The 24,130-nt window shown below is 41.4% G+C and overlaps 1 protein-coding gene across 5 annotated transcripts in view; it reads left to right on the top strand.

The window, feature by feature from the left end:
* PTK2 (protein tyrosine kinase 2) overlaps nucleotides 1–24,130 on the top strand; it is a 773,150-nt gene that overhangs the window by 88,313 nt on the left and 660,707 nt on the right. For 2 of the 5 annotated variants that reach the window (XM_053715388.1, XM_053715389.1), the window contains exon 2: nucleotides 18,553–18,637. The exons of 2 other annotated variants lie outside the window; for them this stretch is intronic. In XM_053715388.1, coding sequence (XP_053571363.1) covers nucleotides 18,586–18,637 — 52 coding nt within the window. In that variant the 5' untranslated portion in view covers nucleotides 18,553–18,585. Of the gene's footprint in view, nucleotides 1–18,547; nucleotides 18,638–24,130 lie in introns of all 5 variants that reach the window. One more of the 5 variants, XM_053715387.1, reaches the window with a different exon arrangement.

Below are 24,130 nucleotides of genomic sequence, written 5' to 3'. Positions count from 1 at the left end.
CTCAGCAAAGCAGATACCAGGGACTGTAAAGGGGTTAAATATAAAAACGGCTCCGGTTCCGTTATTTTAAGGGTTAAAGCTTCCAAATTTGGTGTGCAATACTTTTAAGGCTTTAAGACACTGTGGTGAAATTTTGGTGAATTTTGAACAATTCCTTCATACTTTTTCGCAATTGCAGTAATAAAGTGTGTTCAGTTTAAAATTTAAAGTGACAGTAACGGTTTATTTTAAAACGTTTTTTGTACTTTGTTATCAAGTTTTTGCCTGTTTAACATGTCTGAACTACCAGATAGACTGTGTTCTGAATGTGGGGAAGCCAAGGTTCCTTCTCATTTAAATAGATGTGATTTATGTGACACAAAATTTAGAGAAAATGATGCCCAAGATGATTCCTCAAGTGAGGGGAGTAAGCATGGTACTGCATCATCCCCTCCTTCGTCTACACCAGTCTTGCCCACACAGGAGGCCCCTAGTACATCTAGCGCGCCAATACTCCTTACTATGCAACAATTAACGGCTGTAATGGATAATTCTATCAAAAACATTTTAGCCAAAATGCCCACTTATCAGCGAAAGCGCGACTGCTCTGTTTTAGAAAATACTGAAGAGCATGAGGACGCTGATGATATTGGTTCTGAAGGGCCCCTACACCAGTCTGAGGGGGCCAGGGAGGTTTTGTCTGAGGGAGAAATTTCAGATTCAGGGAAAATTTCTCAACAAGCTGAACCTGATGTGATTACATTTAAATTTAAATTGGAACATCTCCGCGCTCTGCTTAAGGAGGTGTTATCCACTCTGGATGATTGTGAGAATTTGGTCATTCCAGAGAAACTATGTAAAATGGACAAGTTCCTAGAGGTCCCGGGGCCCCCCGAAGCTTTTCCTATACCCAAGCGGGTGGCGGCTCCCCCCATATTTAAAAAATTGTTTCCTATGGTCGACCCCAGAAAGGACTTATGGCAGACAGTCCCCAAGGTCGAGGGGGCGGTTTCTACTCTAAACAAACGCACCACTATACCCATAGAAGATAGTTGTGCTTTCAAAGATCCTATGGATAAAAAATTAGAAGGTTTGCTTAAAAAAATGTTTGTTCAGCAAGGTTACCTTCTACAACCAATTTCATGCATTGTTCCTGTCACTACAGCAGCGTGTTTCTGGTTCGATGAACTAGAAAAGGCGCTCAATAATAATTCTTCTTCTTATGAGGAGATTATGGACAGAATTCATGCTCTCAAATTGGCTAATTCTTTCACCCTAGACGCCACTTTGCAATTGGCTAGGTTAGCGGCGAAAAATTCTGGTTTTACTATTGTGGCGCGCAGAGCGCTTTGGTTAAAATCTTGGTCAGCGGATGCGTCTTCCAAGAACAAATTGCTTAACATTCCTTTCAAGGGGAAAACGCTGTTTGGCCCTGACTTGAAAGAGATTATCTCTGATATCACTGGGGGCAAGGGCCACGCCCTTCCTCAGGATAGGTCTTTCAAGGCCAAAAATAAACCTAATTTTCGTCCCTTTCGCAGAAACGCACCAGCCCCAAGTGCTACGTCCTCTAAGCAAGAGGGTAATACTTCTCAAGCCAAGCCAGCCTGGAGACCAATGCAAGGCTGGAACAAAGGAAAGCAGGCCAAGAAACCTGCCACTGCTACCAAGACAGCATGAGATGTTGGCCCCCGATCCGGGACCGGATCTGGTGGGGGGCAGACTCTCTCTCTTCGCTCAGGCTTGGGCAAGAGATGTTCTGGATCCTTGGGCACTAGAAATAGTCTCCCAAGGTTATCTTCTGGAATTCAAGGGGCTTCCCCCAAGGGGGAGGTTCCACAGGTCTCAATTGTCTTCAGACCACATAAAAAGACAGGCATTCTTACATTGTGTAGAAGACCTGTTAAAAATGGGAGTGATTCATCCTGTTCCTTTAGGAGAACAAGGGATGGGGTTCTACTCCAATCTGTTCGTAGTTCCCCAAAAAGAGGGAACATTCAGACCAATCTTAGATCTCAAGATCCTAAACAAGTTTCTCAAGGTTCCATCGTTCAAAATGGAAACCATTCGAACAATTCTTCCTTCCATCCAGGAAGGTCAATTCATGACCACGGTGGATTTAAAGGATGCGTATCTACATATTCCTATCCACAAGGAACATCATCGGTTCCTAAGGTTCGCATTCCTGGACAAGCATTACCAGTTTGTGGCACTTCCGTTCGGATTAGCCACTGCTCCAAGGATTTTCACAAAGGTACTAGGGTCCCTTCTAGCGGTGCTAAGACCAAGGGGCATTACAGTAGTACCTTACTTGGACGACATTCTGATTCAAGCGTCGTCCCTTCCTCAAGCAAAGGCTCACACGGACATTGTCCTGGCCTTTCTCAGATCTCACGGATGGAAAGTGAACGTAGAAAAAAGTTTTCTATCTCCGTCAACAAGGGTTCCCTTCTTGGGAACAATAATAGACTCCTTAGAAATGAGGATTTTTCTGACAGAGGCCAGAAAATCAAAACTTCTAAACTCTTGTCAAATACTTCATTCTGTTCCTCTTCCTTCCATAGCGCAGTGCATGGAAGTAATAGGTTTGATGGTAGCGGCAATGGACATAGTTCCTTTTGCGCGAATTCATCTAAGACCATTACAACTGTGCATGCTCAGTCAGTGGAATGGGGACTATACAGACTTGTCTCCGACGATACAAGTAGATCAGAGGACCAGAGATTCACTCCGTTGGTGGCTGTCCCTGGACAACCTGTCACAGGGGATGAGCTTCCGCAGACCAGAGTGGGTCATTGTCACGACCGACGCCAGTCTGGTGGGCTGGGGCGCGGTCTGGGGACCCCTGAAAGCTCAGGGTCTTTGGTCTCGGGAAGAATCTCTTCTCCCGATAAATATTCTGGAACTGAGAGCGATATTCAATGCTCTCACGGCTTGGCCTCAGCTAGCAAAGGCCAAGTTCATACGGTTTCAATCAGACAACATGACGACTGTTGCGTACATCAACCATCAGGGGGGAACAAGGAGTTCCCTGGCGATGGAAGAAGTGACCAAAATCATTCAATGGGCGGAGACTCACTCCTGCCACTTGTCTGCAATCCACATCCCAGGAGTGGAAAATTGGGAAGCGGATTTTCTGAGTCGTCAGACATTTCATCCGGGGGAGTGGGAACTCCATCCGGAAATCTTTGCCCAAATTACTCAATTGTGGGGCATTCCAGACATGGATCTGATGGCCTCTCGTCAGAACTTCAAGGTTCCTTGCTACGGGTCCAGATCCAGGGATCCCAAGGCGACTCTAGTAGATGCACTAGTAGCACCTTGGACCTTCAAACTAGCTTATGTATTCCCGCCGTTTCCTCTCATCCCCAGGCTGGTAGCCAGGATCAATCAGGAGAGGGCATCGGTGATCTTGATAGCTCCTGCGTGGCCACGCAGGACTTGGTATGCAGACCTGGTGAATATGTCATCGGCTCCACCATGGAAGCTACCTTTGAGACGAGACCTTCTTGTTCAAGGTCCGTTCGAACATCCGAATCTGGTCTCACTCCAACTGACTGCTTGGAGATTGAACGCTTGATCTTATCAAAGCGAGGGTTCTCAGATTCTGTCATTGATACTCTTGTTCAGGCCAGAAAGCCTGTAACTAGAAAAATTTACCACAAAATATGGAAAAAATATATCTGTTGGTGTGAATCTAAAGGATTCCCTTGGGACAAGGTAAAAATTCCTAAGATCCTATCCTTTCTTCAAGAAGGTTTGGAGAAAGGATTATCTGCAAGTTCCTTGAAGGGACAGATTTCTGCCTTGTCTGTGTTACTTCACAAAAAGCTGGCAGCTGTGCCAGATGTTCAAGCCTTTGTTCAGGCTCTGGTTAGAATCAAGCCTGTTTACAAACCTTTGACTCCTCCTTGGAGTCTCAATTTAGTTCTTTCAGTTCTTCAGGGGGTTCCGTTTGAACCCTTACATTCCGTTGATATTAAGTTATTATCTTGGAAAGTTTTGTTTTTGGTTGCAATTTCTTCTGCTAGAAGAGTTTCAGAATTATCTGCTCTGCAGTGTTCTCCTCCTTATCTGGTGTTCCATGCAGATAAGGTGGTTTTACGTACTAAACCTGGTTTTCTTCCGAAAGTTGTTTCTAACAAAAACATTAACCAGGAGATAGTCGTGCCTTCTTTGTGTCCGAATCCAGTTTCAAAGAAGGAACGTTTGTTGCACAATTTGGATGTTGTTCGTGCTCTAAAATTCTATTTAGATGCTACAAAGGATTTTAGACAAACATCTTCCTTGTTTGTTGTTTATTCTGGTAAAAGGAGAGGTCAAAAAGCAACTTCTACCTCTCTCTCTTTTTGGATTAAAAGCATCATCAGATTGGCTTATGAGACTGCCGGACGGCAGCCTCCTGAAAGAATCACAGCTCATTCCACTAGGGCTGTGGCTTCCACATGGGCCTTCAAGAACGAGGCTTCTGTTGATCAGATATGTAAGGCAGCGACTTGGTCTTCACTGCACACTTTTACTAAATTTTACAAGTTTGATACTTTTGCTTCTTCTGAGGCTATTTTTGGGAGAAAGGTTTTGCAAGCCGTGGTGCCTTCCATCTAGGTGACCTGATTTGCTCCCTCCCTTCATCCGTGTCCTAAAGCTTTGGTATTGGTTCCCACAAGTAAGGATGACGCCGTGGACCGGACACACCTATGTTGGAGAAAACAGAATTTATGTTTACCTGATAAATTACTTTCTCCAACGGTGTGTCCGGTCCACGGCCCGCCCTGGTTTTTTAATCAGGTCTGATAATTTATTTTCTTTAACTACAGTCACCACGGTATCATATGGTTTCTCCTATGCAAATATTCCTCCTTTACGTCGGTCGAATGACTGGGGAAGGCGGAGCCTAGGAGGGATCATGTGACCAGCTTTGCTGGGCTCTTTGCCATTTCCTGTTGGGGAAGAGAATATCCCACAAGTAAGGATGACGCCGTGGACCGGACACACCGTTGGAGAAAGTAATTTATCAGGTAAACATAAATTCTGTTTTTAAGACACTATAAATTTACTTCTATTATCAAATATTCTTTGTTCTTGTCTTTTGTAGAAAAACATGTATACATATCGTCAGCAGCAGCAATCCACTACTGCATGCTAGCTGGTGATTGATGGTTACACATATCTCTATTGTCATTGGTTCACTAGATGTGTTCAGCTTGTTGCATGTTTTGCATTGATGCTCTGGAGCTGACATTTAACAATGTGTTTAATCACTTTGCAGGGGTTAAACACACAGTTGTATGAATCAATATAAAATGCTCTGATGTAAGAGCATTTTATTTTTGCCCTTATGTATCTTTAAGAATACTGACCACACTGGAAAGATACCCAATGACAACTTTACACAGTAGTGTATAGCTACTGACCTAGATAAAAGAAGCAATAGGTTTGCGTGGGCTAATATTTCACGAGGGGCCCCAAAGAATTAAAGCCTGAGCCAACCAACTTAGAATAAATTGTATTGTTTTATTTTGTGATGCTCAGCCTAGTCTCCTGCATAAATTACAATGTGTCTCTCGAGTGAACGTGCATTATTATTATTATTATTATCGGTTATTTGTAGAGCGCCAACAGATTCCGCAGCGCTAGCATATATGTGTTAGTTTGGCACCAAGCTTTGCCCTTTTTGCTCTTCTTGACACTAATTAGCTGTTTCAGATAACTCTAGTGAGGGGATTAACAAGCTAAGTGGGATCATTTGGTAACTGCCCTTTAAATGGCTATTCTCTGCACAAGAATGCAGCTGTTGCTTATCCATCTTTTTAATTCTGTTTTGCGATCAGTGATAAAGTCTAGAACATAATAATTAGTATGTCACATTGTGAGTATGTTTAGTGCCACACCAATCATTTTCTTAAAACTCTGTTTTGCTGATTTTGACTTCACATTTTCAGTGGCTTTGTAAAACAGAGTGGAAACATATTTTAAAGGGACATGAAACCCAAAAATGTTGTTTATGATTTATACATTCGTATACAATTTTTAGGTTTCCAATTTACTTCTGTTCTCAAATTTGCTTTGTTCCCATGGTACCTAGATGCATGGCTGGGGCCCTACATGGTAGGAAATAGTGCTCTTACAAATGGATAACATTCCTGCGGAACTGCTGCCATATAGTGGTCCAGACAAGTACACACTCCTGAGATTATGTACCCGCTTTTTAGATAAAGATACCAAGAGAACAAAGAAAATGTGATAATAGAAGTAAATTAGAAATGTGTTTGAAATTGCATGTTCTGTTTGAATCATGAAAGAAAAATGTTGGGTTTCATGTCCCTTTAAAGCTATAAATGAGTGTAATTTACAATTTCTTGGCGCTTCCTGGCTTGTACTACAGTACGCATTAGCATGATAGCGTCAGTATTAACAGATTTTGTAGTAGTGCTGCTAATTTATATTGTATCTGTATTCTCATAAAACAGCAGGTGACTATGGTGCAGGATGGCTAAAGATAGTGAATATTACTTGCAGGTTTATTATCAATTTAGCAGTTTTTGCCAGGGAGGAATTATGAATGCATTATTGTGGGTCTGGCATTCTGTGACATTTGCAGTTTAGGACTGATGACTGATGCCTACTGTGTCACTGGAGGCTGATCTACATCCAGAATGTGCAGAATGACTGTGGGGGCATGATTAAGATTTATTCCCCTCCCTAAGGTCAATAACTTGAAATCTGTGCATTCCTGTCTGGTCCATATTGCTATAGGTATTCTTGTATTAAGGGAATAGGAAAATGATAAAGGACCATTAAACTTGGCATTTCAGCAATGCATAAAATGTTTTATTATTTAAAATGAAACATTATTGCAATATACATTCATTATTTATTTTGCTTTCTTTTACTTTAAAATACATCAAAAAATTCTACTTGTTCCACTTTCTCCCAGAGAGTCTTGAGTTAATACTTTTAGCTAATTTGTCTGTGAGGTATTGTTTAACCCCCCCCCCCCCCCCCACACACACACAAACACACACCTCACATTATCTGTACTCATTTGCTTTTTTAAGATTATCAGTTTTGCATCAACAATCATGATAAGAAAAATATTCTTTGAATTAGCAGTAAGCACACAAGATAGTTTAAGTGTTAATATTGTTATTATTATGTTAATATATTGTTGTGCATATAAAAGTATGTAATTATACTTCACTATTTTTACTCAAGAAAAAAAAAACTTTTATGATTCAGAAAGAGCCCACAATTTTAAAAATCTTTCCAATTTACTTCCATTATCACATTTTGCACAATCTTTTTATATTCATTATATGCACTACTGAGCATGTGCACAAGCGTACGTATACTATGCTGTGATTAGCTTTGGTCTGTCACATGGTACAGGAGGCCGGCAAATGGGAGAAAAAGTAGATTTGCCAGAAAAATAATCTACTGCTTTTGTGAAATTCAGAGTAAGTGTATTTGCATTGTCTTTTTATCATGCACTTGTTAATTATGCAATTCTACTGTATTTTTCGGTCCTTAAAAATGTATATATGTCCGTTTATTTAAAGGGACATTCAACACTTTGAAATGGTAATATAAAATGATAAATCGTATCTTTAAAAAAAACTCTACAATATACGTTTATTATTTATTTTGTTCCCTTTTCATGTAATTCCACTCTGAAACTGTGAGCATTTCAGCTCCTTTTAGTAATGGAAGTGCAGTACACTTATATTCCACAGAGCCATTGGCTGCACACTCTAGTGACCTATTTATACCTTTCCTAAAAGGGACACTGAACCCAAATTTTTTCTTTCATGATTCAGATAGAGCATGCAATTTTAAGCAACTTTCTAATTTACTCCTATTATCATTTTTTTTCATTCACTTGCTATCTTTATTTGAAAAGCAAAAATTTAAGTTTAGAAGCCGGCCCATTTTTGGTTCACAACCTGGGTTCTCCTTGCTGATTGGTGGCTAAATGCACCCACCATTAAACAAGTGCTGTTCAGGTCCTGAACCAAAAATCGTCTGGCTCCTTAGCTTAGATGCCTTTTTCAAATAAAGATAGCAAGAGAACAAAGAAAAATTGATAATAGGAGTAAATTAGAAAGTTGCTTAAAATTGCATGCTCTATCTTGGTTCTCTTGGTATCTTTATTTGAAAAAGCATGAATGAAAGCTTAGAAGCCTGACCATTTTTGGTTTAGCACCCTGGATAGGGCTTGCTCGTTGGTGGCTATATTAAGTATCCCTTTAAGCTAAATCAGCGGTGCACATGTGCAAATAGAGTTCATGCTATATCTGCAAATTGGTTAGCAAGGGTTCTCTTTTTCTGGAGGAAAGATAAATCAGTGAAAATAAAAAAAAATAATAATATGCTCATTTGACAAAATAAAAATTTTCTCAGATATGAAGGTAAATTTTTATGCAGCTTACAATGTGTTTAATGTCCTTTTTAATTATTTATTAAAACCCGTAGAAGTTACAAAAAACAAAACAAGGTTAGAATGAAGCATGTGCTTGATTTTTTGTATAAGTAGACTGTTCATAGTATTAATAAATCTAGATAATAATGATGTAACGCGATACTTTAACTTGCTACGCTATTGGGATTTGCAGTAGTGTACAAACACCTGGTTGCTTTCCCTGTTAATAGAGATCCTTTGCAACCTCAACAGAAATTGTGTATCAAATTCTGTTCCTCTTACAAATCTGACAGGGAGCCTCTGCTGTTCTCTGCTTTCACAGATGTAGAAATGAAGTGCAGCACCTCTCTCCTGTGCAGGATGATGGGTGTTACTGCCAAAACCCCTCCACCATCTCTTACACACAGCTAAATCCAGCAGCACCGAATGTTTCAATCACCTTTATTATTCATCTTAGGGTCATGCCATATACAACGTTTTGGGCCACAAGCCCTTAATCATGCATGTTCTTTCACATTGAATCTCCATTCAAATAGCTCTCTTAGCTCTTCCCAATGAGTGGAGCTTCACTTTTCTTATCGCCATCTAGTGGTCACAATTTGTAGTGGTATCTACAGTGTTAATTCATGTGTACAAATTAATTGTGACCACTAGGTGGCGATAAGAAAAGTGAAGCTCCACTCATTGGGAAGAGCTAAGAGAGCTATTTGAATGGAGATTCAATGTGAAAAAGCATACATGATTATGGGCTTGTGGCCTGAAACGTTGTACATAGCATGACCCTAAGATGAATAATAAAGGTCTTTAATGAATAAAACATTCAGTGCTGCTGGACTTTGCTGTGTGTAAGAGATGGTTCTCTGCTTTCCTTTTGGCTTGGTAAGTTGTCAAGTGTCCAACCCTTTGATTTCAAACTGTTGCCCGTATATAAAATACAAATCTGTTACATAAAGATTACAGCATGTATGCAGAGCATTTCTATTGACGTTTATAGTAAATTAAACTGCCTTTATAGTTGTGCATGCAAATTGTTAATATCTTTGTTATTTTAGGGAGTGTTTACAGTTCATTATTCATTCCAGGGATTGTTGGATATTGTGTTAGAGAGTAGAATAGAAACGATTTTAGTAAGTTGAATGGAGTGCACATATGTGTGCAATTAAAGTATTATAGAGCTCATATTAAATGCATCTGTTTCTGAAATGATAAGAGTACAATTACCCAACTGCTACACTATGAAGACCAGGGGCTTGTAAAAGCATCAGTCAAGTTTATGCTATAAAACGTTTCATGAACTTTGAACATTCTATAGGTAAATCATTTGTTTAAAACTATATAAAAAAGACTGCAATACAAACTGTGTATGAAGGATGGTGGTTAAAGAAGCTAAAGTGTTCCACAGCCAGGATGGGAAAAACCTTGTATATGTTAGAGACAAGAGACCTATTTTTTTTCTATTATTAATTAGAAAGAGCATGTCATTTTAAACAACTTTCTAGTTTACTTCTATTATATAATTTGCTTTATTTTTCTGATATCCTTTGCTGAAAAGCATATCTAGATAGGCTCAGTAGCTGCTGATTGGCGGCTGCACATAGATGCCTCGCGATTGGCTCACCCATGTGCATTGCTATTTCTTCAACAAAGGATATCTAAAGAATGATGCAAATTAGTTAATAGAAGTTAATTGGAATGTTTAAATTTAAATTCTCTAGCTGAATCATGAAAGAAAACCTTTGAGTTTAGTGTCCCTTTAAGCAATGTGGAAGAGGGTACAGAGAGGGGTGGGCATTACACCAGTTCCTGTTTGGATTTAACACATGCTGTGTGGAAGATATAGCGATATATTATCTGGTTGGTTAGGATAAAAACTGAACTTTTGGTTTTAATAGAAACATATTCCACTCATGTATATGACAACACTGACTAACGTTAGCACTGGCAGTATGATGTTATGGCGGTGCTTTTCATCACCCGCAACTACAAAACTTGTCAAAGGCACAATATGTGGAGACCAGTTTTAGAAACTCCATTCGTACAGCTTGCTTCACTCTGCAGGAGGCCTACGGTTGAACTTTCAAATTGGCAGTTATCGAAAATACTTAGCCAAGGAAGCTGAGTGTCCTAGATTAGCTCCGACAACACCTAGACCTCAATTTAAAGACTTGAATGGTGCAGTGAATCAACAGCGCCCATGCACGAGAGCTTGAGCATTTTTTCCAGGATGAAAATTCCATGAATTAGATTTGCAAGGTTGGTAGAAGCTTGCGGCTCTTATTGCTGCCAGTTACTGACTATGGGAGATGCATTATTATACATTCTAGAAGGTGATTAATAATATCATCTAATGACCAGTCATGTTCATGACTGTAGTTATTGTGCTTGCATGTTAGCCCATCTTAAACAGTAATATAATATAATATACATTATACATATAGACATATAGAAGTCAGTTTATCCTAGACGTCTTGACACTTAAAAAACAAAACAAAAAAAAAAACTACCCCTCTACTCTATCTGGCAATTCAGTTCAGGTTTAAAGGGACAGTATACCCTCATTTTCATATAACTGCATGTAATAGACACTACTATAAAGAATAAGATGCACAGATACTGATATAAAAATCCAGTCTAAAACTGTTTAAAAATGTAATTAGAAGCTCTCAGTTTAGCTCTGTTAAAAGGTAGCTGGAAAGCCCACTGCACGTGGGAAATAAGACACTCCCCCCTCCCCCTTCTTTTGCATATTAAAAGACCCTTTACACAAACAGGAGCAAGCTGGAGTAGGTATCTGTCGGTATTCTCCTAAAACTTTGGGACTTGGTTAGGAGTCTGAAAATCAGAGCAATGTTATTTAAAAATAAGCAAAACTATACATTTATTTTAAAAAACAAAAAACTTTATGGGCTATATAAATAGAAGATCATCTACAAAACATTTATGCAAAGAAAAAATGTGTATAATGTCCCTTTAAGCTTATTCTTTGGGGAAATAAAGAAAAACTAATTTAGAAATGAATATTGCATTGCTGGGAGCCATCTCTTGCTTGGCAATTTGAAAGTGTGGGAAAAAGATTAAGATTAGACAAAGATAAGCAAACAATATATAAAGCCCATCTGGGAGTGTTTTTGTAAAAATGTATAGTTTTGCTTTTTTTTGATTTTCAGACTCCTAACCAAACCCCAAACTTTTAAATGTGTTCTGATGTCTACAGATTCCTGCAGCTACTGTTTATATAATCTGTCTTTTCATATACGGGGTGTGTGTGGGGTGGGGTTAGTGTCTGTCATTCCTTTTTTCCCAGCCCCTTGCAGTGGGTGTCCCAGCCTAACCTCATCAACAGTGCTAAACTGGGAGCTTCTAAGTAAGTTTTTAAAAGGTGTTATACTGGATTTCTCCAACATAGGTGTGTCCGGTCCACGGCGTCATCCTTACTTGTGGGATATTCTCTTCCCCAACAGGAAATGGCAAAGAGCCCAGCAAAGCTGGTCACATGATCCCTCCTAGGCTCCGCCTACCCCAGTCATTCTCTTTGCCGTTGTACAGGCAACATCTCCACGGAGATGGCTTAGAGTTTTTTAGTGTTTAACTGTAGTTTTTCATTATTCAATCAAGAGTTTGTTATTTTCAAATAGTGCTGGTACGTACTATTTACTCAGAAACAGAAAAGAGATGAAGAATTCTGTTTGTATGAGGAAAATGATTTTAGCAACCGTAACTAAAATCCATGGCTGTTCCACACAGGACTGTTGAGAGCAATTAACTTCAGTTGGGGGAACAGTTTGCAGTCCCTTGCTGCTTGAGGTATGACACATTCTAACAAGACGATGTAATGCTGGAAGCTGTCATTTTCCCTATGGGATCCGGTAAGCCATGTTTATTACGATTGTAAATAAGGGCTTCACAAGGGCTTATTTAAACTGTAGACTTTTTCTGGGCTAAATCGATTGATTATTAACACATATTTAGCCTTGAGGAATCATTTTATCTGGGTATTTTGATATAATAATATCGGCAGGCACTGTTTTAGACACCTTATTCTTTAGGGGCTTTCCCAAAGCATAGGCAGAGTCTCATTTTCGCGCCGGTATGGCGCACTTGTTTTTGAGGACAGCATGGCATGCAGCTGCATGTGTGTGGAGCTCTGATACATAGAAAGGTCTTTCTGAAGGCATCATTTGGTATCGTATTCCCCTTTGGGCTTGGTTGGGTCTCAGCAAAGCAGATTCCAGGGACTGTAAAGGGGTTAAATATAAAAACGGCTCCGGTTCCGTTATTTTAAGAGTTAAAGCTTCCAAATTTGGTGTGCAATACTTTTAAGGCTTTAAGACTCTGTGGTGAAATTTTGGTGAATTTTGAACAATTCCTTCATACTTTTTCGCAATTGCAGTAATAAAGTGTGTTTAGTTTAAAATTTAAAGTGACAGTAACGGTTTTATTTTAAAACGTTTTTTGTGCTTTGTTATCAAGTTTATGCCTGTTTAACATGTCTGAACTACCAGATAGATTGTGTTCTGACTGTGGGGAAACCAAGGTTCCTTCTCATTTAACTATATGTATTTTATGTCATAAAAAAATTTAGTAAAAATGATGCCCAAGATGATTCCTCAAGTGAGGGGAGTAAGCATGGTACTGCATCATCCCCTCCTTCGTCTACACCAGTCTTGCCCATACAGGAGGCCCCTAGTACATCTAGTGCGCCAATACTCCTTACTATGCAACATTTAACGGCTGTAATGGATAATTCTATCAAAAACATTTTAGCCAATATGCCCACTTATCAGTGAAAGCGCGACTGCTCTGTTTTAGAAAATTCTGTAGAGCATGAGAGCGCTGATGATATGGTTTCTGAAGGGCCCCTACACCAGTCTGAGGGGGCCAGGGAGGTTTTGTCTGAGGGAGAAATTTCAGATTCAGGAAACATTTCTCAACAAGCTGAACCTGATGTGATTACTTTTAAATTTAAGTTGGAACATCTCCGCGCTCTGCTTAAGGAGGTGTTATCCAATTTGGATGATTGTGATTATCTGGTCATTCCAGAACCACTATGTAAAATGGAAAAGTTCTTAGAGGCCCCGGGGCCCCCCGAAGCTTTTCCTATATCCAAGCGGGTGGCGTACATTGTTAGTACAGAATGGGACAGGCCCGGTATACCTTTAGTACCTCCCCCCATATTTATAAAATTGTTTTCCTATAGTCGACACCAGAAAGGACTGATGGCAGACAGTCCCCAAGGTCGAGGGGGCGGTTTCTACTCTACACAAGCGCGCCACTATACCCATAGAAGATAGTTGTGCTTTCCAAGATCCTATGGATAAAAAATTAGAAGGTCTGCTAAAGATGTTTGTTCAGCAAGGTTCCCTTCTACAACCAATTGCATGCATTGTCCCTGTCACTGCAGCCGCGTGTTTCTAGTTTGAGCTAGGAAAGGCGATTATTAGTAATTCTTCTTCTTATGAGGAGATTATGGACAGAATTCGTGCTCTTAAATTGGCTAATTCTTTCACCCTAGACGCCACCTTGCAATTGGCTAGGTTAGCGGCGAAAAAATTCTGGGTTTGCTATTGTGGCGCAGAGCGCTTTGGTTAAAATCTTGGGCAGCGGATGTGTCTTCCAAGAACAAATTGCTTGACATTCCTTTCAAGGGGAAAACACTCTTTGGCCCTGACTTGAAAGAGATTATCTTTGATATCACTGGGGGCAAGGGCCACGCCCTTCCTCAGGATAGGTCTTTTCAAGACCAAAAATAAACCTAAGTTTCGTCCCTTTCGCAGAAACGGATCAGCCCCAAGGGCTACGTCCTCTAAGCAGGAAGGTAATACTTCTCAAGCCAATCCAGCCTGGAGACCTATGCAAGGCTGGAACAAAGGAAAGCAGGCCAGGAAACCTGCCACTGCTACCAAGACAGCATGAAATGCGGGCCCCCGATCCGGGACCGGATCGGGTGGGGGGCAGACTCTCTCTCTTCGCTCAGGCTGGGGCAAGAGATGTTCTGGACCCTTGGGCGCTAGAAATAGTCTCCCAAGGTTATTCTCTGGAGTTCAAGGGGCTTCCTCCAAGGGGGAGGTTCCACAGGTCTCAGTTGTCTTCAGACCACATAAGAAGACAGGCATTCTTACATTGGGTAGAAGACCTGCTAAAAATGGGAGTGATTCATCCTGTTCCATTAGGAGAACAAGGGATGGGGTTCTACTCCAATCTGTTCATAGTTCCCAAAAAAGAGGGAACGTTCAGACCAATCTTAGATCTCAAGATCTTGAACAAGTTTCTCAAGGTTCCATCGTTCAAGATGGAAACCATTCGAACTCTTCTTCCTTCCATCCAGGAAGGTCAATTCATGACCAAGGTGGATTTCAAGGATGCGTATCTACATATTCCTATCCACAAGGAACATCATCGGTTCCTAAGGTTTGAATTCCTGGACAAGCATTTCCAGTTCGTGGCGTTTTCTTTCGGATTAGCCACTGCTCCTAGGATTTTCTCATAGGTATTAGGGTCCCTTCTGGCGGTGCTAAGACCAAGGGGCATTGCTGTAGTACCTTACTTGGACGACATTCTGATTCGTGCGTCGTCCCTTCCTCAAGTAAAGGCTCACACGGACATTGTCCTGGCCTTTCTCAGATCTCACGGATGGAAAGTGAACGTGGAAAAGAGTTCTCTATCTCCGTCAACGAGGGTTCCCTTCTTGGGAACTATAATAGACTCCTTAGAAATGAGGATTTTTCTGACAGAAGCCAGAAAAACAAAACTTCTAGACTCTTGTCGGATACTTCATTCCGTTCCTCTTCCTTCCATAGCGCAGTGCATGGAAGTGATAGGTTTGATGGTAGCGGCAATGGACATAGTTCCTTTTGTGCGCATTCATCTAAGACCATTACAACTGTTCCTGCTCAGTCAGTGGAATGGGGACTATTCAGACTTATCTCCGAAGATACAAGTAAATCAGAGGACCAGAGACTCATTCCGTTGGTGGCTGTCCCTGGACAACCTGTCACAAGGGATGACCTTCCGCAGACCAGAGTGGGTCATTGTCACGACCGACGCCAGTCTGATGGGCTGGGGCGCGGTCTGGGGATCCCTGAAAGCTCAGGGTCTTTGGTCTCGGGTAGAATCTCTTCTACCGATAAATATTCTGGAACTGAGAGCGATATTCAATGCTCTCAAAGCTTGGCCTCAGCTAGCGAGGGCCAAGTTCATACATCAACCATCAGGGGGGAACAAGGAGTTCCCTAGCGATGGACGAAGTGACCAAAATCATTCTATGGGCGGAGTCTCACTCCTGCCACCTGTCTGCTATCCACATCCCAGGAGTGGAAAATTGGGAAGCGGATTTTCTGAGTCGTCAGACATTGCATCCGGGGGAGTGGGAACTCCATCCGGAAATCTTTGCCCAAGTCACTCAACCGTGGGGCATTCCAGACATGGATCTGATGGCCTCTCGTCAGAACTTCAGAGTTCCTTACTACGGGTACAGATCCAGGGATCCCAAGGCGGCTCTAGTGGATGCACTAGTAGCACCTTGGACCTTCAAACTAGCTTATGTGTTCCCGCCGTTTCCTCTCATCCCCAGGCTGGTAGCCAGGATCAATCAGGAGAGGGCGTCGGTGATTTTGATAGCTCCTGCGTGGCCACGCAGGACTTGGTATACAGATCTGGTGAATATGTCATCGGCTCCACCATGGAAGCTACCTTTGAGACGAGACCTCCTTGTTCTAGGTCCGTTCGACCCACTCCAGCTGACTGCTTGGAGATTGAACGCTTGATCTTATCAAAGCGAGGGTTCTCAGATTCTGTTATTAATACTCTTGTTCAGGCCTGAAAGCCTGTAACCAGAAAATTACCACATAATTTGGTATATCTGTTGGTGTGAATCTGCAGGATTCCCTTGGGACAAGGTTAAGATTCCTAAGAGTCTATCCTTCCTTCGAGAAGGATTGGAAAAAGGATTATCTGCAAGTTCCTTGATGGGACAGATTTCTGCCTTGTCTGTGTTACTTCACAAAAAGCTGGCAGCTGTGCCAGATGTTCTAGCCTTTGTTCAGGCTCTGGTTAGAATCAAGCCTGTTTACAAAATTTTGACTCCTCCTTGGAGTCTCAACCTAGTTCTTTCAGTTCTTCAGGGGGTTCCGTTTGAACCCTTACATTCCGTTGATATTAAGTTATTATCTTGGAAAGTTTTGTTTTTGGTTGCAATTTCTTCTGCTAGAAGAGTTTCAGAATTATCTGCTCTGCAGTGTTCTTCTCCTTATCTGGTGTTCCATGCAGATAAGGTGGTTTTGCGTACTAAACCTGGTTTTCTTCCAAAAGTTGTTTCTAACAAAGACATTAACCAGGAGATAGTTGTGCCTTCTTTGTGTCCTAATCCAGTTTCAAAGAAGGAACGTTTGTTGCACAACTTGGATGTAGTTCGTGCTCTCAAATTTTACTTAGCAGCTACTAAGGTTTTCAGACAAACTTTGGCTTTGTTTGTTGTTTATTCTGGTAAACGGAGAGGTCAAAAAGCAACTTCTACCTCTCTCTCCTTCTGGATTAAAAGCATTATCCGATTGGCTTATGAGACTGCCGGACGGCAGCCTCCTGAAAGAATCACAGCTCACTCCACTAGGGCTGTGGCTTCCACATGGGCCTTCAAGAACGAGGCTTCTGTTGATCAGATATGTAAGGCAGCGACTTGGTCTTCACTGCACACTTTTTCTAAATTTTACAAATTTGATACTTTTGCTTCTTCTGAGGCTATTTTTGGGAGAAAGGTTTTGCAAGCCGTGGTGCCTTCCATTTAGGTGACCTGATTTGCTCCCTCCCTTCATCCGTGTCCTAAAGCTTTGGTATTGGTTCCCACAAGTAAGGATGACGCCGTGGACCGGACACACCTATGTTGGAGAAAACAGAATTTATGTTTACCTGATAAATTACTTTCTCCAACGGTGTGTCCGGTCCACGGCCCGCCCTGGTTTTTTTAATCAGGTCTGATAATTTATTTTCTTTAACTACAGTCACCACGGTAACATATGGTTTCTCCTATGCAAATATTCCTCCTTTACGTCGGTCGAATGACTGGGGTAGGCGGAGCCTAGGAGGGATCATGTGACCAGCTTTGCTGGGCTCTTTGCCATTTCCTGTTGGGGAAGAGAATATCCCACAAGTAAGGATGACGCCGTGGACCGGACACACCGTTGGAGAAAGTAATTTATCAGGTAAACATAAATTCTGTTTTTTATATCAGTATCTGTGCATATTATTCTTTATAGTAGTGTCTATTACATGCAGCTATATAAAAATTGGTGTATACTGTAATCGCAAGACATTTCTGTAGTGTTGCTATAGAATAACATATCAGCCAAGTCTCAACAAATTAACATCCTTTTTATTAAACCATTTGCCTTATCTGAAGGAGCCTATCTGGGCTATAGCCTATAGACGACAAAGCTAACCACTGTCATAAAGTTAGTATAAAGTGAATTGTTTTGCTGCTGTTATAATTTAAAGCCAATTATGGACATATATGTAGCATGGTTAGCCTTGCTATAGCAGCATGGTGCATTTCAAGGTCTGAGAGTTCTATTTTCACACCTAGCTTACATGAAAAGGGAGGAAAATAATTTGTGAGAATGTATTGCAAAGTTGCTTCATTATGTATAACTAAACATTTTATATAAAAATCTCAAAAGTGTTTACTAGCCCTTTAAAGGGACATAGAAGTACAAACAGAAACCGCCCTTCTGCAGTAGAGCATCTTATTATTGCACCGTTGCTTGCAAGTAGAGACTTGGGGGAGGAAAGAGAGACAACAGAAGCTAGCTTGAGTCAGGATTAGATAAGATAAAAACACACATTTAATTTTTTAAGAGGCACTGATCTGTGACCTCATATGTTATGCAATGGGATACGGTGTCTGATTACATGATAGTTGTAAAATCCGTTGATTAACAGAGGTGATTGTGCTTTGTGACCAATAAACCAATTATTTTAAACCTTTTTTATAATGCTATAATAATATTGTGAACATCTGTAAAGTACATTTTGGCAGTGGGAAAAATAAAGCCATTTGAGGTGTCTGGATTAAATATGTAGCACTCCTCAAATACTGTAGTTCCTTGTAATAAACGCTTTTTGTATTTGATCTGGTGCCTGATTTCCACCCTGTTGCAGGACAGCTGCTGTCTTTGGAAGCCTCTTCAAATCAAGACATGCTGTGCTGGGATGTCCAGGCACTCGCAAGTAAACATGTCCATGTGTCTGGTGAGCCATTGACCGTTACCAGCATGGCTTGCAGTGATTTCCATGTTTATTAACCTGTTATTTCTGGGAACTTTTTAACTTTGTCGTGTTCATTACACAATTTTAATTTGTTCAAAATGGATAACCTATTGATTCTCTCGGTAGGTGTATGTAAAGGGGAGACATTTTCACTGATCTACTCCTTTGCTACAAGTTAAAATAAATAAATCCAGCTGACAGACCATCTTACTAGCAACTTTTTTCGCTGACCTGCAACCTAAAGTGGTGTCTGTCTGTCTGTCTATCGATCAATTGGTCGGTCTGTCTTTACATGTATACATACACACATACTAGCAGTTGTGACTGCAGGGTAAGGCTAATTATAGGAAGTTGTATGAACTCAAAGTGGGTTAACACTGGAAAGCGGAGTTTACCCACTCAAAAAGTATGCACGTGCAGCACTCTGGGCCCTGACTGGTGGGCAGGATGTTACCAAAATGGGTTTAAAATATAACTTTCTCTTGTTAAGTGTATCCAGTCCACGGATCATCCATTACTTATGGGATATTAACTCCTCCCCAACAGGAAGTGCAAGAGGATTCACCCAGCAGAGCTGCTATATAGCTCCTCCCCTAACTGCCATTACCAGTCATTCTCTTGCACCCAACGAATAGATAGGATGTGTGAGAGGACTGTGGTGATTATACTTAGTTTCATACCTTCAATCAAAAGTTTGTTATTTTATAATAGCACCGGAGTGTGTTATTCCTTCTCTGGTAGAATTTGAAGAAGAATCTACCTGAGTTTTTCTATGATTTTAGCCGGAGTAGTTAAGATCATATTGCTGTTTCTCGGCCATCTGAGGAGAGGTAAACTTCAGATCAGGGGACAGCGGGCAGATTAATCTGCAAAGAGGTATGTAGCAGCTTATTATTTTCTGACAATGGAATTGATGAGAAAATTCTGCCATACCGATATAATGTAAACTCAGCCTTAAATGCAGTAGCAGCAACTGGTATCAGGCTGTCATGTATGTATATTTTACACTTCAGTATTCTGGGGAATGGCACTTCACTGGAATTATACTATATATATATGCATAAGACTTTAGCCTAATTTGCATGGACTAGCAACAGGCTTTTTAATAACACTCAATTTATTAATGTTAAACGTTTTTTGCTGGCATGTAAAATCGTTTAATTTTCTGAGGTACTGGGTGAAAAAATGTTTTGGGCACTATTTTTTTCCACTTGGCAGTCGTTTTATTTAATTTATGACAGTTTACTGATCTCTCTCACTGTTAGCTATCAGGGTTAGTTATCCTTTGCTAATGGGAGCAATCCTTTGCTAAAATTGTGTTTTTTACAAAGATTTGATGCTATAACTTTTCAGTTTATTAATTTTCAACTGTCATAACTTTTTCTGTGCTTCTTATAGGCACAGTACGTTTTCATATTATAGTAAATTACTTGAAAAGTATTTCCAAGTTGCTAGTTTATTTGCTAGTGTGTTAAACATGTCTGATTCAGAGGAAGATATCTGTGCTATATGTGCTAAAGCCAAAGTGGAGCCCAATAGAAATTTATGTACTAACTGTATTGATGCTACTTTAAATAAAAGTCAATCTGTACAAATTGAACATATTTCACCAAACAACGAGGGGAGAGTTATGCCGAATAACTCGCCTCACGTGTCAGTACCTGCATCTCCCGCTCGGGAGGTGCGTGATATTGTAGCGCCAAGTACATCTGGGCGGCCATTACAAATCACATTACAGGATATGGCTACTGTTATGACTGAAGTTTTGGCTAAATTACCAGAACTAAGAGGTAAGCGTGATCACTCTGGGGTGAGAACAGAGTGCGCTGATAATATTAGGGCCATGTCAGACACTGCGTCACAATTTGCAGAACATGAGGACGGAGAGCTTCATTCTGCGGGTGACGGTTCTGATCCAAACAAACTGGATTCAGATATTTAAAATTTTAAATTTAAGCTGGAAAACCTCCGTGTATTACTAGGGGAGGTGTTAGCGGCTCTGAATAATTGTAACACAGTTGCAATACCAGAGAAAATGTGTAGGTTGGATAAATATTTTGCGGTACCGGCGAGTACTGACGTTTTTCCTATACCTAAGAGACTTACTGAAATTGTTACTAAGGAGTGGGATAGACCCGGTGTGCCGTTCTCACCCCCTCCGATATTTAGAAAGATGTTTCCAATAGACGCCACCACACGGGACTTATGGCAAACGGTCCCTAAGGTGGAGGGAGCAGTTTCTACTTTAGCTAAGCGTACCACTATCCCGGTGGAGGATAGCTGTGCCTTTTCAGATCCAATGGATAAAAAGTTAGAGGGTTACCTTAAGAAAATGTTTGTTCAACAAGGTTTTATATTGCAACCTCTTGCATGCATTGCGCCTGTCACGGCTGCAGCAGCATTTTGGTTTGAGTCTCTGGAAGAGACACTTGAATCAGCTCCATTAGATGAGATTACACACAAGCTTAAAGCCCTTAAGTTAGCTAACTCATTTATTTCAGATGCCGTAGTACATTTAACTAAACTTACGGCTAAGAATTCCGGATTCGCCATTCAGGCACGCAGAGCACTGTGGCTAAAATCCTGGTCAGCTGACGTTACTTCTAAATCTAAATTGCTTAATATACCTTTCAAAGGGCAGACCTTATTCGGGCCCGGGTTGAAAGAAATTATCGCTGACATTACAGGAGGTAAAGGCCATGCCCTGCCTCAAGACAGAGCCAAACCTAAGGCTAGACAGTCTAATTTTCGTTCCTTTCGTAATTTCAAAGCAGGAGCAGCATCAACTTCCTCTGCACCAAAACAGGAAGGAGCTGTTGCTCGCTACAGACAAGGCTGGAGACCTAACCAGTCCTGGAACAAGGGCAAGCAGGCCAGGAAACCTGCTGCTGCCCCTAAGACAGCATGAATCGAGGGCCCCCGATCCGGGAACGGATCTAGTGGGGGGCAGACTTTCTCTCTTCTCCCAGGCTTGGGCAAGAGATGTCCAGGATCCCTGGGCGTTAGAGATCATATCTCAGGGATACCTTCTAGACTTCAAATTCTCTCCCCCAAGAGGGAGATTTCATCTGTCAAGGTTGTCAACAAACCAAATAAAGAAAGAGGCGTTTCTACGCTGCGTACAAGATCTTTTATTAATGGGAGTGATCCATCCGGTTCCGCGGTCGGAACAAGGACAAGGGTTTTACTCAAATCTGTTTGTGGTTCCCAAAAAAGAGGGAACTTTCAGGCCAATCTTGGATTTAAAGATCCTAAACAAATTCCTAAGAGTTCCATCGTTCAAAATGGAAACTATTCGGACAATTTTACCCATGAACCAAAAGGGTCAGTACATGACCACAGTGGATTTAAAGGATGCTTGCCTTCACATACCGATTCACAAAGATCTTTACCGGTATCTAAGGTTTGCCTTTCTAGACAGGCATTACCAGTTTGTAGCTCTTCCATTCGGATTGGCTACGGCTCCGAGAATCTTCACAAAGGTTCTGGGTGCTCTTCTGGCGGTACTAAGACCGCGAGGAATTGCGGTAGCTCCGTACCTAGACGACATTCTGATACAAGCTTCAAGCTTTCAAACTGCCAAGTCTCATACAGAGTTAGTACTGGCTTTTCTAAGGTCGCATGGATGGAAGGTGAACGAAAAGAAGAGTTCTCTCTTTCCACTCACAAGAGTTCCCTTCTTGGGGACTCTTATAGATTCTGTAGAAATGAAGATTTACCTGACAGAAGACAGGTTAACAAAGCTTCAAAATGCATGCCGTGTCCTTCATTCCATTCAACACCCGTCAGTAGCTCAATGCATGGAGGTGATCGGCTTAATGGTAGCAGCAATGGACATAGTACCCTTTGCACGCCTACATCTCAGACCGCTGCAATTGTGCATGCTAAGTCAGTGGAATGGGGATTACTCAGACTTGTCCCCTACTCTGAATCTGGATCAAGAGACCAGAAATTCTCTTCTATGGTGGCTTTCTCGGCCACATCTGTCCAGGGGGATGCCATTCAGCAGGCCGGACTGGACAATTGTAACAACAGACGCCAGCCTACTAGGTTGGGGCGCTGTCTGGAATTCTCTGAAGGCTCAGGGACAATGGAATCAGGAGGAGAGTCTCCTACCAATAAACATTCTGGAATTGAGAGCAGTTCTCAATGCCCTTCTGGCTTGGCCCCAGTTAACAACTCGGGGGTTCATCAGGTTTCAGTCGGACAACATCACGACTGTAGCTTACATCAACCATCAGGGAGGGACAAGAAGCTCCCTAGCAATGATGGAAGTATCAAAGATAATTCGCTGGGCAGAGTCTCACTCTTGCCACCTGTCAGCAATCCACATCCCGGGAGTGGAGAACTGGGAGGCGGATTTCTTAAGTCGTCAGACTTTTCATCCGGGGGAGTGGGAACTTCATCCGGAGGTCTTTGCCCAAATACTTCGACGTTGGGGCAAACCAGAGATAGATCTCATGGCGTCTCGACAGAATGCCAAGCTTCCTCGTTACGGGTCCAGATCCAGGAATCCGGGAGCGGTTCTGATAGATGCTTTGACAGCACCTTGGACCTTCGGGATGGCTTATGTGTTTCCACCCTTCCCGATGCTTCCTCGATTGATTGCCAGAATCAAACAGGAGAGAGCATCAGTGATTCTAATAGCGCCTGCATGGCCACGCAGGACTTGGTATGCAGATCTAGTGGACATGTCATCCTGTCCACCTTGGTCGCTACCTCTGAAACAGGACCTTCTGATCCAGGGTCCCTTCAAACATCAAAATCTAATTTCTCTGAAGCTGACTGCTTGGAAATTGAACGCTTGATTTTATCAAAACGTGGTTTTTCTGAGTCAGTTATTGATACCTTAATACAGGCTAGGAAGCCTGTTACCAGAAAGATTTACCATAAGATATGGCGCAAATACTTATATTGGTGCGAATCCAAGAGTTACTCATGGAGTAAGGTTAGGATTCCGAGGATATTGTCTTTTCTACAAGAAGGTTTAGAAAAGGGTTTATCCGCTAGTTCCTTAAAGGGACAGATTTCAGCTCTGTCCATTCTTTTACACAAACGTCTGTCAGAAGTTCCGGACGTTCAAGCTTTTTGTCAGGCTTTAGCTAGGATCAAGCCTGTGTTTAAAACTGTTGCTCCACCATGGAGTTTGAACTTAGTTCTTAATGTTTTACAGGGGGTTCCGTTTGAACCCCTTCATTCCATTGATATCAAGTTGTTATCTTGGAAAGTTCTGTTTTTAATGGCGATTTCCTCGGCTCGAAGAGTCTCTGAGTTATCTGCCTTACATTGTGATTCTCCTTATCTGATTTTTCATTCAGACAAGGTAGTTCTGCGTACTAAACCTGGGTTCCTACCTAAGGTGGTCACTAACAGGAATATCAATCAAGAGATTGTGGTTCCATCTTTGTGTCCTAATCCTTCTTCGAAAAAGGAACGTCTGCTACACAATCTAGATGTAGTCCGTGCCCTGAAATT

The sequence above is a fragment of the Bombina bombina genome, chromosome 5 (genome assembly GCF_027579735.1).
Source record: "Bombina bombina isolate aBomBom1 chromosome 5, aBomBom1.pri, whole genome shotgun sequence".
NCBI classification, from domain to species: Eukaryota; Metazoa; Chordata; class Amphibia; order Anura; family Bombinatoridae; genus Bombina; species Bombina bombina.
This window is presented reverse-complemented; position numbering and strand designations above follow the sequence as displayed.